General features: G+C 46.7%; 2 protein-coding genes across 2 annotated transcripts; both read left to right on the forward strand.

The window, feature by feature from the left end:
• Positions 1-8,434: 8,434 nt before the first annotated feature.
• clcA (putative C6 finger domain protein) lies at positions 8,435-11,808 on the forward strand (the record flags this gene model as incomplete). Its single annotated transcript, XM_016741867.1, has 3 exons — positions 8,435-8,974; positions 9,044-11,448; positions 11,517-11,808. 3 exons carry the CDS (start codon positions 8,435-8,437, stop codon positions 11,806-11,808), a joined length of 3,237 nt encoding a protein of 1,078 aa, XP_016603097.1.
• A 2,025-nt stretch (positions 11,809-13,833) lies between these two features.
• PEX2_045930 (short chain dehydrogenase/reductase family protein) lies at positions 13,834-14,142 on the forward strand (the record flags this gene model as incomplete). Its single annotated transcript, XM_016741868.1, has 1 exon — positions 13,834-14,142. One exon carries the CDS (start codon positions 13,834-13,836, stop codon positions 14,140-14,142), a length of 309 nt encoding a protein of 102 aa, XP_016603098.1.
• Positions 14,143-14,662: the final 520 nt, after the last annotated feature.

The raw sequence follows: 14,662 nt of genomic DNA on the forward strand, positions 1-14,662 counted from the left end.
AGTGGTTCTACGCGTAGATATTTCATATATCTTTTCTTGCTTGTTGGAAAACTTGGTTATATATCTCATATGGCGAGATCTTGACTTGGATGACTTGGAATTCTGTTGAACTGGTCATCACGAACCATCTATACATGATTTCGAAGAACATAGATCAGAGGCTTTCTCGCCCATTCAACACTTCTCTCGTTCTCCACTGTGTATAACTCTTATACATTCCATTTCCAGCTACGGGGTACATGTTACAATCCACCATCTGAAATACACCTCATCCCAACTCAACAGTACTTTTGTCAAAGTGAGACCACCTCCCAACCCTCACTCTATACGAAACCACAAACTCTCCCACCCTCATCATCCATGAAACGACCAAACCAACACGCCGGACATGTTCGGAGTCAAAACCCATGACCTCACACAATTCCGATCATCTACTCTTGCCACCAAAAACGAAACAAGAACAAGAACCGAGAGGGTTCCAGGCCAGCGTAAAACTGACCAAAATGTGATATATCAACATGATAGTCCCTCCCAATCCTACTTCGGTCTGTATGGCGTAGATGGTGGGAGAGTGGAGCAGGACTAAGTTGGCTAAGGGGCGCTGAGACCCTTTTCGGTGTCATTTCCCGAGTTTTCATTTCTAGGTTTGTATACATACTCCATACAAGGTAGCAATATGGATTTAGTATACGATAGATATACCCGATAAACGAATGTCTTTCATGTGCGAACTCTAATAAGTATCCATCTATCGTCAGGAAGGATGAAAGGAGATATGTCGGGGACTTTTTTCACTTGGCTGTCTGAGCGGGTACGTGATAGGCTACACGCGGATACGTATATTGGGCAATACGAACTAATTTCTAAGCTATGTACGGAGTACTCTGTACTCTGTACTATATAGTACATATACAGAGGTATGTTGTAGACACACGTTTCCTATGGGGCAGAGTTCGGGCTTGACAGATCCGACTTTCCCCTCCCGTAACTTTCCAGGTTACGGGGTTCGCTTATTGCGATAGGATCGGGATAAGGCTGTGTATGTTGTATACGGAGTACAATATATGTACTCCGTACTCCGTATATGTACTCTGTGCTCCGTGCATGGCTGTGAGCTAGCTATTGGTAACTAGGTGCGGTGAGAGTCGCGTGTGGCAATGGATCTTCACTTGGCTTGTGTTTCTACGTACTTTGTAGGGTCTGACAGGTCTTGGTGTGGTGAAATAGGAGCTGGTTGGATGTCTTGAAAATGGGGAATTGTAACGGAAGAAGCAAGAATATGCAGAGGGATTTTTATCTGTTCATGGGGTTGGTTTGATGCTGGTTTCCGTTTATATTGTGTTTTGGGCACGAGTATATACATATCAACAGATTCCAAGATAGGGCTATGGTGATGATACATATGTATAAATAGAGGAAAGGAATGCGGAGATATATTCCACACATAACGTTCCACTCTTCCAAGGTTTTTCTATTCATGTTGTACACCGAGCAGATTGGCCACCATGAAATGATAAAAAGTCCGAGACACGCAACATTAAGGCTAAATTAATTTCGTACACACTTCGTATTTTTCTTTATAAATCCGATCATCCAATAAAACCACAACTTCGCACTCCATCCATTTTAGCATCGCCCAATCAAACCCCAAGAACGCCCAAAACCCGGATATCGACAACCGCCAGCTGCAAATCAGATCACATCACACATGAAAAAACCCCTCGCGCTTGGTGCGCCTTGCCAAAATAAACCCAAATCTAGCATGTGACCCGCTTAGTAGATCTCCAAATCCTAGCAACATTAGAGACACATAAGCCCCGACGCGGAGGACTGCTCAATGGGGACTAGCAAGAGTATAGTGTGTACAAATACCATGTGGAGGCTGTGGAGAGTGAAAAACAATCGAAGAGGCTCGGGGTCCTCGGGGACCAAGTGGGCGGATCGAGATAGGGGTGTATCAGTGTATGATGTACGGAGTACGGAGTACTTTTAAACATGAGCTATTCCTTGACTGTGATGTAATTAAAAGGCTTATAATATACGAATATGGAGTATAGGTAGAGAGCTTTAAACTCAGTTATATTCATGTTAGTATAAGAAATCAACATGAGATCAGACTACCTACACTAAGCTAAACTTCTGGTTGTTTGATCTCTAAAAGTATGCAAGTCGCTTCTTCAAGACGGTGGGGAATGTACGTATAGTTAGTTATGTGTAGGCAAGTACCCCTGGAGGCTGACAACCTCAACTTCAACCCCAGACTACTGCCTAATAGAGCAATACCTACATGCATACTCCATACTCTGCACATGATAAATCAAATTGGGATATGCAGAACCATGGGTTATGTGTGAATGGTGTGCATAAAGTGGGTGTGATTCCAAACCGTCGGATTCAACCACAGCGGGTAGCGTAGTCGTGTTTGAAATCTTCGTCACGGCAAGGTACACAGCCGCGCTAAGAGGCTGTCAGCGGCCCGGCGGGTGGTTTAATTTGGTGTGGTACGAAGTCCGGAGTATATGCAGTAGATAGTATAGGGTGGGAGAATGCTTATAACCAATAACTTCTGACACTGCCTGGCCGATTTAAAACCAAACCAAACTTTCCTCTCCTGCCAAAAGGGAATCGATAGCAGCTCACGGGATCAGGGGATTTTTGGTTGAAATCTTGACTTTTGTCAGATGGTGCATTATAGCCTCTGCAGGAGCACCGATCGGGACCAGGTTGCTGGTCTTGTTCTGCGGTTTTTTTTCTTTTGTTTTGGGTTTCCCTTGCATCTGGCGAACGGACCAGTGGTTCATGTGAGCTCGGTCTGGTATTTAAGCCTCAGATGTTTGTGCTGGATTGCTTTTCAAGGGATGATGCAGCGTAAGGAGGTTTGTTTTTCTTATGCAACTGGCCTGATCAAGCCCTGTTCTTGACGACCTTGCGGAGGGCGACAGTTTTGCGCGAGCTGGTGGGGGCTGGTATGATAGGCAAGTGAATTGGGACAGGATATGACAAGTAGGGAGGGGTGAGAGGGGTCAGAGAATCCTTTGGATTTGAAGGCTCAACAATAATACGATAGGTCAGGTAGATCCCACTATGACCACATGGAACCGAACCCACGTGGGAACACATCCAGCCGGGGGCCTCAATGGCCAGGAAGGCAAGTCAGACATCTTGACGTATCAGTTGCACAGATCACTGTGGCAACAGGATACGCAAAGTCGAGAATAGATTCCAACGAACGGTGAAAGTTTGTGTTGTACAATGTGTACACATCACATTTCCCTGTTGTGGAGCGTGGAGGTATGAAACCAAACCGTGTCGTGCATGCGGGGATGGGCGGAGAACAAATAACACTGGATTCCAAATCGATTGGCAGGTCGCAAACCAACATTTTTAAGATGAGCCCTGGCAGATTTTCGAATCTGCGTTTGCTATGCAGAGAAGCGGGAGAGCCCCGATCGTGAAGAATCATGTCGTGTCCCGCGAGATGCCGAGTTCGTTCTGGACTCCGTTTCGATAATGCCAGCTGAGAGGCTCACGAAGCGCGTCTAGGCTGCCCGCATAATTGATCATCCAATGTACAGTGACAGAATCAAATGTCCAGCTACCTTGGTAGAATGGAGGTGATCACATTTCAGCTGAGGCGGCACAACCGATTTGTGGCGAATGAACGAATCACGCGCTTACATCGCCGATGAGGCCCAGTATATTTTGTATTTCAATGATCAGTGATATTGAGATATCGTATTGTGGTGTTTCCGACTTTTCAGTATTACGTACGATGTATGCTTGAATTTCGAGATTCCAGAAATGCAAATCAGAATACTGTATACACCGTAGACTAGTAAGAACATACGCTCTGCATTATTTGTGTGCTCTGTTTTTAGATATAAGACAGAGAAAATGGCAGGCTGGGGTTGCGGTTGTAATTTTACTTTTGGACTTTGTCTTTGCCGTGTGTCAACACTCCCTTTATAGGCTACACTTGTCCATCTGTGTATCTCTCACCAGCCCTATGATATTAAAGTCAGAGACAAGTTAATATGCTATACTGTTGACGTTGTTGTAACACAACCAAGCCTTTGTATCTTACTTTATCCGTATCTAGATACTGGAGGTGTAAACTGCATCCCATTTACTGCCTACATGTGCCAATTTTACATCAGTTTCAGTCCAATGCGAGGAATTCGACCTATTCCGTCACCATGCAACCTTCCGTATTGCCTCCCCTCGAGATGTGGATATTTTTTTGGTCAAGGGAGAAGATCGCCTGCATCTTCCCCATATAGAGCTATTTCAATAGTTCCTTGTGAAGGTGATCCTTAGTGCTGATTGGATGTGAGCTAGGCCTGCTCCATACTTATTCGGATTCTGGGGTTTTCTCGGACCCGAACTTTTACGCAATACATCTAAAAGCAATATATGACCCTGATTCGAGGTACAGCATACTTCTTATACTCAATGTGCACCTAGGTGGATAGTAGTGGAATAGAATCTCGAACCAGGAGTTGCAGTGCGAGCTCAGAGATTGAAGCTCTAAGATAGTTCAGTGGTATTGGAGCTGAGGCTATAATATAGGTATTCCATTTACTTATTATTGAGAAGCTGGAGTTTGGGTTTCTTGATAGTGATTAATGTCATGTTGTGTGGTTCCCCCTTGCGTTCGCCATTGGATATCTAATGACTCTAGAAACTCTATTCCAGCTATCTACATACTGCAATATGCATGGCGTGCAGTTACCACCTGCACGATGTAGGCCCGTGTTACTTTGGAGCCTAGGTCTGTTTTTACGATGTATTATGTAGTTAGGACCTCTGAGCTTAGTTTCGAGAGAGGAATTGGGACTCGAGTAGCAATAGAATGACTGCTTGGTACTCCGTACTTTGTCCCTCATTCCTTCTTTTCTACAATAATAGCTGGAAACAAAAGGCCCACAGAATTTGGTATTAATTCCCATGGTACCCACTAAAACCAAGACTTAGACTACGACGCGTAGCCACATATTATGGAGAGCTGAAGATCTCAACCAATGCGCCGCCCCGAACCCAGGAAACAGGATAGTGGAAGGATAGTGGAAACGGCAGATCGACAGAGCATATTAAAGCTGGAACTCAGATTGGATACTCCGTATGTTTGTCGACATTGAATGCTGAGTGGAAGGCCTGTGATTGAAATCCATGTAACCCTGATAACCCCTTAACGGTAGCAAGATTTGGCAGTCAGCCAGTGGGATGTCTTGGAATTCTCAACGGACCAATAAGATACCCTACTTGCATCATTGGAAGATTGGACTTTGCTACTAAGGTTAAGTTCGGATTGTTTTCATTCCGAGGTTTTACCTCAGATCCCGTGCATGCACGTCAAATGGGCTGTCCCTGATATGGAAGGACCACTTCTCGGTGTTAGAAAGGATTCGAATTAATCAAGGAACAATCAATCAAACAAATGAAATCATCGCCTAGCGAAGCATTGGATCCACGCGTATCGAGCACTATTGTACTGTAAGTAGCCCTAAAATGTGTATCCATCCATACTTCCGTACACTACCCACTACACTCGTATACATACACCACGAACTGATGCTCCGCCACGATCCTTCAATCCTTCAACTTAGCATGAGCAGTTGAAGTGGCAGACTACATAGACGGGACAGTAATTAAACGGCCAAAATAAGCCAAAAGAAAAAAACCAGGAATGCTGGGACAACTCTGTGTTCTTGTGCTACTCTCAACCTGCGCGTTTGACTCGCGCAGAAGACCTCCGACTGGGGAACACCGTTGAGTCTTCTGTGGCACAGAGGCCTTGAGCTGCATCCTGATCAAGCCAGGGGTAAACTGTGCGACTGCCTAAGTGGGGAAGGAAATAGATTGTAGAACGTGATTTGGGATTTGTTTGATGCCAGGCTCCCAGTATGATATCACCGGACAAAAAAAAAGGAGACTTGACTGAATGGGGTAATATGTCATTTCAATCCACTTTCTATACTCCGTAGACAAGAATAGTTTCTGGAAGGAAACCCCCTGGAACCCGTGGAACCCGTGGATGATTCCCGTCGTCAACCATGGACGGAAAACGGGTAACCCCGAACCCGGTTTACTACGTCACGTATTATTTCGGGTATTTACAATCCCATTTCGCATGTTCACTGGCATACTTTACATGTTCTATATTGTAATTTTGTTGTATACTACAATATCAATATACATTCCAAATTCACCGTCTTCCAAAGTGGATGCCCCTCAAAGTGTATCTGGATTAAACGACAGACCAGTACACGGGGAGCAAGGTGCCCAAAGCCCTGGGTTGCTGATCAGCCCCGATAACCATCGCGCTGGGAGCCACGGGATGGATAAGGTATCCCTTCGAATGACAAGTGCGTGGCGGGGGAGGGGGGCTGGAAGCTTTCCTCGACCATCGCCGATTTGGAGCTAAATATCTGCCTGATTTGAGAATCGAATTCCAACAGAGTTTGTGTTGAGTTGGTGTTTTGGAAACGCAAGCGCCCCTTGCGAGTTGTGTTTCGAGTCTACCTAGGTATGACTGAAACGACGGCCAGTGCGGTGTGTGCTATTGGGTGCTTGGGCGTTAAAGGATATCTCGCTTATTCACCTCCATTGCTGTTTTTCGGATATACTTTCTATGTTCTCTTGGAAGATAATCATAGATTGGATATGGACTGATCTAGATATCTTGATATATTGTTCTAAGAGTACCCGGGTCCTAGGTACTGGGTAGCGATCCCTGTCTAACACACCGGTCATATTAGTATAATGTGAAATAGGAAAATGGAAAGAAAAAAAAAATTAGAAGAAAAGATTAGAATTAACCTCAAACGCTATTAGTATTACTTCATATCCTTGAACTTTGATCTGAGGCCCCAAAGTTATAACTAAGGGCAGTCCAAACCAGTATACGTAACTCTTGGATGAATCGACTTGCATGGCGCATTTCCCGGCGAAGCGGTTGACCTTCGGGCGGCAAGTTCGATCCCCGTTCCACGCGGAGGATCCTAGCTTCGATCATAGCACTTACATAGTATTCTATGTTGTATTGTCTATAAAATCTTATGGATTATGGTATATCCCTACTCCCAATCCATACAGGCACATTGCATATTGTATCCATATCGTAGAATGATGACAATATTAATTTATCTTCTGCAGAGCATCTCATATTTCCCCCCAGCCGCCGGACCCACTGGCTGTTAAATTCAACAAAAAAGAAACAAAAAGCAGACCTGTCAACTGTAGGTATTGAAGTTTTGTGCTTCTTTCTCAGGGGGGCTATATGTGTTATTATATATGTGATTAATGGATTAAAGCCATTTTTTTTAATTTTTTTTTTTTAATTCGAGGTATTTGATAGTCACCGCGATTCTACTCCGTAGAGAGTATTTAATCCAGGGAGGGGCAAACACACCTGTCGATCCCTACAGGCGTAATTATAACAGTAAATTTTATTATGATTATTATGATTATTTACTTATGTTCCCCCCCCCCTCCCCAGTTTATATTATTTTTTCCCTTTTGTCTCCTTTTGTTTTATCCTTTCCATAGTTCTCTTTTTTGATAACTATCTGGGACATTATACCTTGACCTTGAACTCGTTTGACATTGACATTGATATTAACCTTGACCTTAACCTTGATCTTGAAATTACCATACCTTGGATCTACAAATATACAAGGTGTACCCGAGGTTTCCCAACCACCCCACTTAGTTCACGGTATTGACTACCCACAGTCCCAAGCACAGGTACGTGGTTATATTACAGACTTACCATACCTGACCCAGGTACCAACCGCGTACCCCATGTGTACTACGATGTTTCCATTCCAACCTTGGAAATCCAAACTTGCTTGGACCTCATATGTTTTTCCCCTCCTTGTGGCCCAACCTTAGTACTTCTGTTTACGATCTATCTGATATATGGGTGGATACAACTGATCTATTTTGACTCCCTTTTCCTTTCCTTTTCCTTGATATTTCCATATCTCGGCCTAACGGGGGCCCCTGGTCGGATCATCGCCGTAATCTGACTATTTCTTTGTCTAGCTCCACACTCGGTTGCCCACTGCGACTTCACCACCGCATTTTCGCGACCTGGGAAACTCGGAGCTTTAGACACGCTATTTGATTCGCAGGCTTCTAACAGCGCGATCTGATTTCATTGTTTCCAACTCTCGTTCCTTCGGACACCAGATCAATCACCAATCCGCCATTCATTCCTTCCCTTTTATCACATCCTACTTCCTCGATTTCAACTTTGAGCGCCATGTTGGTTTAGGCCCCGATTTACCAAGCCGAATCGCTTCTCAACGGTAAATTGGCCGCTCAAGATATACCAAGTGCCAAGGACCCGGGCTAGTTGCGACACGACAAGCCGCGCCTGCCAGCTTCGAATACCTCCGCACACCCGGACCCTCCATTTACAATGAACCGCATGCCACCCCCGGAAGGGCACCATGCGCACCCGGGTCCGCATACGGCATACGAGCCCTCATGGCGTCCTTCATACCCCCCGTCGTTCGATAACCACCCCGACTCCCGCCGCCCCTCCGCAAACTCCCAGACACCCCTACCACCGCAGCCACCAGGATACCCCGTGATGCCCAACCGGGAGCTCCCACAATTAACATCAGAAGGCCCGTATGGTCGTCCAAATGGTCACGGCCTGCCCCTGCATGCGCCCGTACATTCCCCGCAAGATCCAATGCCCCCCCACCCAAACTTCCACCAGCCGATGAATGGCGCGCCGCACGAGGGGTCACCTGATTATCGCGCTCGTATGGGCTACCCACCCCCGGATCAGATCAACAGCGCTGAACATACACCCGTTTCGGGCGCTCTGCCTCCTGCTTCACAGTTCATGACGCCCGTTGCCCAAATGGCAAGTGCCACGCCGCCTGCCGGGTATGATCAAGCATTTTACCAAAACCAGGCGTTTGGAGCACGTCAGCGTAAGGCAAATAGGGCCACGCAGGTATGTTGAGCTAGTAGAAGACCGGATTATTTTCGGGGGAATCTTTTCACTAACACTCGAGCTACATAGGCTTGTGATCAATGTCGAGCTAGGAAAGCAAAATGTGACGAGGGACGACCGAATTGCAGCCACTGTAAAGAGAACAACCTTGGCTGTGTCTACAAAGAGGTTCCGCCGCACAAACAAGAGAAGACCACCCAGCTGGTATTGGATCGGCTCTCCCAGATAGAGAACCGTATGGAGGAGCGAGACAACCGCATGGATGAGCGTTTCGAAAAAATGCAAAAGCAAATGCTAGAGCAGATGCAAGCGCAAATGGTCAACAAGCCGGTCAAACAACCAACTCAGACTGTCCCAGAACGTCCGGTCCTCCCGCCACCACCGCCAGTCATCAAGCAGGACCCGCCTCTCAAAACAGAGATGCTTCAGAGCCAGGCCTCGCCTCCAAATGTTTTGGACCCCGGAAGTCAGGACGTAGGTGCGTCATCGAAGTTTGGTCAAAATATTGGACCCCTGGACCCGAGGCTCGAGGATCAAAAGGAGGCCGAGGGAGAGCTCTCCATTCCAGTGGAACACACTACTGCAGCTCACAAGCTGTTGATGTGGCCGTCAATTAAGAGGCTGCTACATCCTGCAGTATATGACGAGGATTATGTGATGCGGTTGGAAGAAGAGCGCGGTCTAATCAGCATATACGGCCAAGGCGAGATTTCGTACACTGCCGATGACAGTCAACTACCAATGGATGGTGACTCCAAGGGTGGCCGACCCGATGGGGATGGTGCAGGACCGGATGCTGACGTTGACATTGACGTAGCTGGGAACTTGAGGCTCGATGCTACGACTGCTAAGCGCTACTATGCTAGCTACTTGGAGCACATGTTTAGGCTTCACCCATTCCTTATGGAGAGCGAACTCAATTTCAAGGTCGATTGCTTCATCCGATGCTATTGTCGCCTCAACACATCACCGAGTTCGGCTTCCAATTACTCACGGATAGCTCGCGATGGTCCGCCACCAACCAAAAGGAGGCGGTCAAACGACAACCTGGGTGTGCGTGGCGAGTTCATGGAAACTATTTCTAACCCGCTGCGGCCACGAGTCGGTAAAAACATTGACAATGCCATGGTCCTGCTGTGCCTGGCCCTCGGAGCTATTTGCGAAGCTCGCGCCCCTCTCCCTGGCCCTATCATGGACAAGAAGATTACCTACCGCGACCAGCTAATTCCTCGTCCGCTGCTACCATTTGTCCCACAGCCGACTGTAAATGGGACATACGTTACTAATGGTGTGCTCTCACCCGCAAACTCCGACTCGGTACCCATGCAGATGTCGCTTTCGAGTTCAATTTATTCTATGCCAACCCAGCCTCCTGGCCAATCTTTCCCAGCCGCTCCAATGAGCGAACACATAAAAGGCCTGTCAAGGAGAGATGTGACAGACACTCATGACGAACAAGGGAACACGAAGAACTATCAGGCCATTCCTGGTCTGACTCTCTACGGATACGCGACCGCAATATTGGGCCATCTGCAGGGTGGCAACGAGCTAGAACACGTCCAGTGCGCCTTGCTTGCTGGTCTTTATGCCGGCCAGCTGGCCCATCCTTTCCAGAGCCACAGTTGGATTTCTCAGGCCTCAAGGGCTTGCCAGGTTCTTGTGAGAACCAAGCGATATGAGCGACTCGAAGAGGGGGCTACACAGGACTTGTATAACTTCGCGTACTGGACTTGTCTGCAATTGGAGAGTGATCTTCTTGCAGAGCTGGACATTCCGGCGAGTGGCATCTCCCGTTCCGAGGGTCGGATGGCTATCCCAAAAGGAAAATGGACAATTGTTCTACCGAACGATCTTACTGCACCCCAAACGATGATGATGCTGTTCTATTCTGCCCAAATCCATCTACGCAAAGTCTTAAACCGAGTTCATACAGACTTGTACAAGGTCGAAAAGCAAGGCCAGACACGATGGTCATCCACTGTTCAAGAAGCCCTCAGCCTGAACCTCGACCTCTGGCGTAAAAGCCTACCACAGAGCATGCAGTGGGAGGAAAATGACCCGCCGGCAAACGAAATCAACGCCGCTCGCATGCGTGCTAAGTATTACGGTGCCCGGTATATTATTCACCGGCCTCTTCTCTACCACGCCCTGCACTACGGCCACACAGGTGCCCGCGTCGGTCCAGTCGGCCAGTCTTTGGTAGACTCACCTACCTCGCAACAATTATCCCCCTCGATGCTACACAGCTCCGCTCGGGCTACGAAAATGGCGCGTATGTCTAGTGAGATGGGCTCAATGCCGGCCGCAGTCTCTACTGACTGGCAGCCCCCCAAAGTCCGTCTACACGATCTGCCGAAGAAGCTAAAGGCTGCCTGCGAAATCTGCATTGCATCAGCTATCAAGAGCACAGAGGCCTTTGACGGTGTAGGCGGACATCGGTTGGTCGTCACCAACATTTTCGGCACTGCCCATGCGTAAGGACTCCTCTGACCCCTATCTCAAAGAATCGGATGTCGAGATAATACTAACACTTTCTTCGCAGACAATTCGGCAATATGCTCGTCCTATCTGCAACTTTTATCTCAAGTCTACAGGAGCTTGTCGAACCAGAACAACTCGACCGCCTCCTCGTCCGCACCATAGGTTTCCTCATCCAAAGCGAAAATATATCCCCCACTCTCCGCGCCGATGCTCGCATTCTCACTGAGATCTACCAGAAGATCTTCGATCGTGCTCCTGACTTGAGCCAAGCCAGCATGAGCAGCCACACTCCAAGCCTGAACAGTCACACTCCAAGCCTGAGCAGCCAAACTACCAGCATGAGCTTCCCTTAAATGTGCATCTAGCGTCAAAGTTTTTTTTTGTCCTGTTCCTGTGGGCTTCGCAACCCAATATCTGATATCCTATATCCTTATGAACACACCATGCATGTCCTTGTCCCTTTAAGCCCGAGCCCTTCCGCGCCCGACATCTGTTATCTGTCTGTCATCTATACCTTGTGCACTATACCGTTCTTTTCATTGATGATTCCCCACCCTATCCGATTCAATACTCGGCACTCGTGCATCTGAGACAAGATCAGATTACATGGGCTTTCACGCGGTGATTGATTGGTGTGGCTTATTTTCACACGTTGAGCAGAGTCGCTTATTCTTTCATTACCTCTTTCAAGGTAATGACTGGGTTGGCTTTGACTCGTTCCTTTTCTTTTTTTTTTTTTTTTTTTTTNCTTTTGTTTTTGGGGCCGAAAGCATTTCGTGGCTCCGACGGTCTGTCCCCCGTGAAGATACGTCTTGGGAATGGAGTTATTGTGTCTTGTGTGGCTATTCTACTTACATTGCATGCATCCAGTCATACATTCTGTTGGCTTTTCTTTTTGGATGCTCCTACAATATGCCTACTTATTTCTGTTGATTTGGCTGCGCCATATCATTTTCATATTCAATGCAAATGTTTGCATTTCGTGGTTGGCTTTTGGTGTTTCGAATTATACCTCATCTTCAGTGTGGGCTCTATTTGGGTGGTGATTTGCTGTAGATTTTCTTTTTAGTAGTTTATATGATTGAACAGAACACAGATCAATTGAGACGAAGTCTGATATTGCTTGATCATGTGGCTCAACTGGAAATGGAAGCTTTAGGGTTCATGCACAAGCTTCCAAGGTTGGAAGCGTTTTGTGGGCCGTTCTGCTACTACGGCTCCAACTCCCATGGTTTCATCAGGGCTGGCCAATACCAAACCAAATATTCGAAAGTCTAATTGGACAAAATCACAGGTTATACATAGAAAAGTCGCTTGCACAAAGTATGCTTTTTTTTTACCGCCTTCACATACACCTAACATGATATCTAAAAAGACAATCTAAAAAGACATCACAAGGCCCCAAACGCGGCCGACTATTCTTGTTGGACATATACACATATGTCTCAATATGATCATATTATGTTGGCAACCACAAAGAAAGCAAATGTATGCTGCTCGCGGACCTCCCTCGGGTTCCCTGCATTGTGCTGACCAGGAGTTAATTCAGAGGCACTAGTCAGCTCACTATGTAGATGGTATACACAAAGACAGTCTCTTTTATCTTTCAGCTGTTGAAAGGTCCAGTCTTGGATATCTGGGTAGAGATCGACATAAACTCAGTCTAGAGATGGCCAAACGCAAGAAAATAGCCCTCATAGAGAAGACATCAACACATGGCTTTATAATGACTAGCTAATCCTAGCAAACAATCTCGGACTTTACGGCTGATGTACTAGGCAACTTCATCTCTCGGAGTCTTCTAGACCCCCGGAAGTTACTTCCCATTATTGCCCTGGCCTAATACACAACCCAAGGCCATGATATTGCCAAAGCGCGCCCAAATATCGACAAGGCCATCAAAGCCTTAGGCCTCATTAACTGGTTAGTCAATTGACTAGACCATCGCATAATAAACAACCGTGTCAGCAATACATACAACAGTTGTAATCCTAACAGGTGGCAGCAACGGTATCGGCCGACGCATCGCTGAGCTGCTCGGGGCGCACGATATCAGTCGCCATCCTACACATGTCTCCGCCAGCAACCGACGACGGGCTACCGAACAGCGTCCGGTATTAAGAATGCGACATAATCTTCGTGACAAATATCGCAGATGTAGCACCTACATTCCGCATCTTCTTTGACCGACCCAGCATCCTAATCAATAACGCAGGAATCTACACCAGCAAAAATAATCCCCAAAGCAACCCCAGCCCAGACGCGCCACATGTTCGCAGTCAGCACGCTCACGTACTACTGGCTCGCATAGGAGCTTTTGCCCGACAGGGTCAAGGTGGATCATGGTATTGTTGTCACTGTTGCTACATTGGTTGGATATGTACGCCGTCACGCCTAATATGGTCGATTACTCGGCGTCCAAGACTGCGGCCATTGCGTTCCATGAGGAACTTGCTGTTGAGCTGGTTATGTCATATCATGTGCCTAAGCTTTGCACTGTGCTTGTCACCCATGGCTTTACTAGGACCAGTCTTATTGATGATGTGACTCTCGAGGATACTTGGTTTGATCCACTGCTACACACTGGGACGGCTGCTGATGAGCTTGTTAACCGACTGCTTAAGGCTAAGAATGAATTCTGCTGGGTGGATTGCAGGGAATTTGGGGTTTTGTCTGGGGGGTTATAGTATTTGCTGAGGTATAGGTTGGCGAAGTTGATGAGAGTTGATTAGGGTTGCCGGTTTGATGGGGGTTATCAGTTGATTAATACTTGGGTTATGATATTGTGGCTGTGAGTTTGTGCTATTATTTGGTGTGCTGATGCATATATTGGACTGTTATTGTCAATAATAGGACATTGGGCATACTCTTTTTAGTTGCTAGGTATAGTACAGCGACCTAGCATGTGATGATTCGTGTTCTAATATAAGCATTGTAGCGTACTCTGTATTGAGAAGTACAAAGTAGATAGACTTGGACCAAACACCTTTATTTTTGGATATATATCTGAGGTACGGAGTACTCCGTAGTACACACAGTGCGTTGTATAGATGGCTGGGATGTGAATAAGTGACGGAATAGCCCCAGCCCCATGTTGGTCCGTGCACGATGCTTCACCGCGATTTTGATTCGCTCCACTTGTTGCACCGACAGTTCATCAGCGCTTTGAATCACATTTTTCACTGTCGCATCTTTTCAGCAGATCGT

Source organism: Penicillium expansum (genome assembly GCF_000769745.1).
Source record: "Penicillium expansum strain MD-8 chromosome Unknown contig147, whole genome shotgun sequence".
Classification (NCBI taxonomy): Eukaryota; Fungi; Ascomycota; class Eurotiomycetes; order Eurotiales; family Aspergillaceae; genus Penicillium; species Penicillium expansum.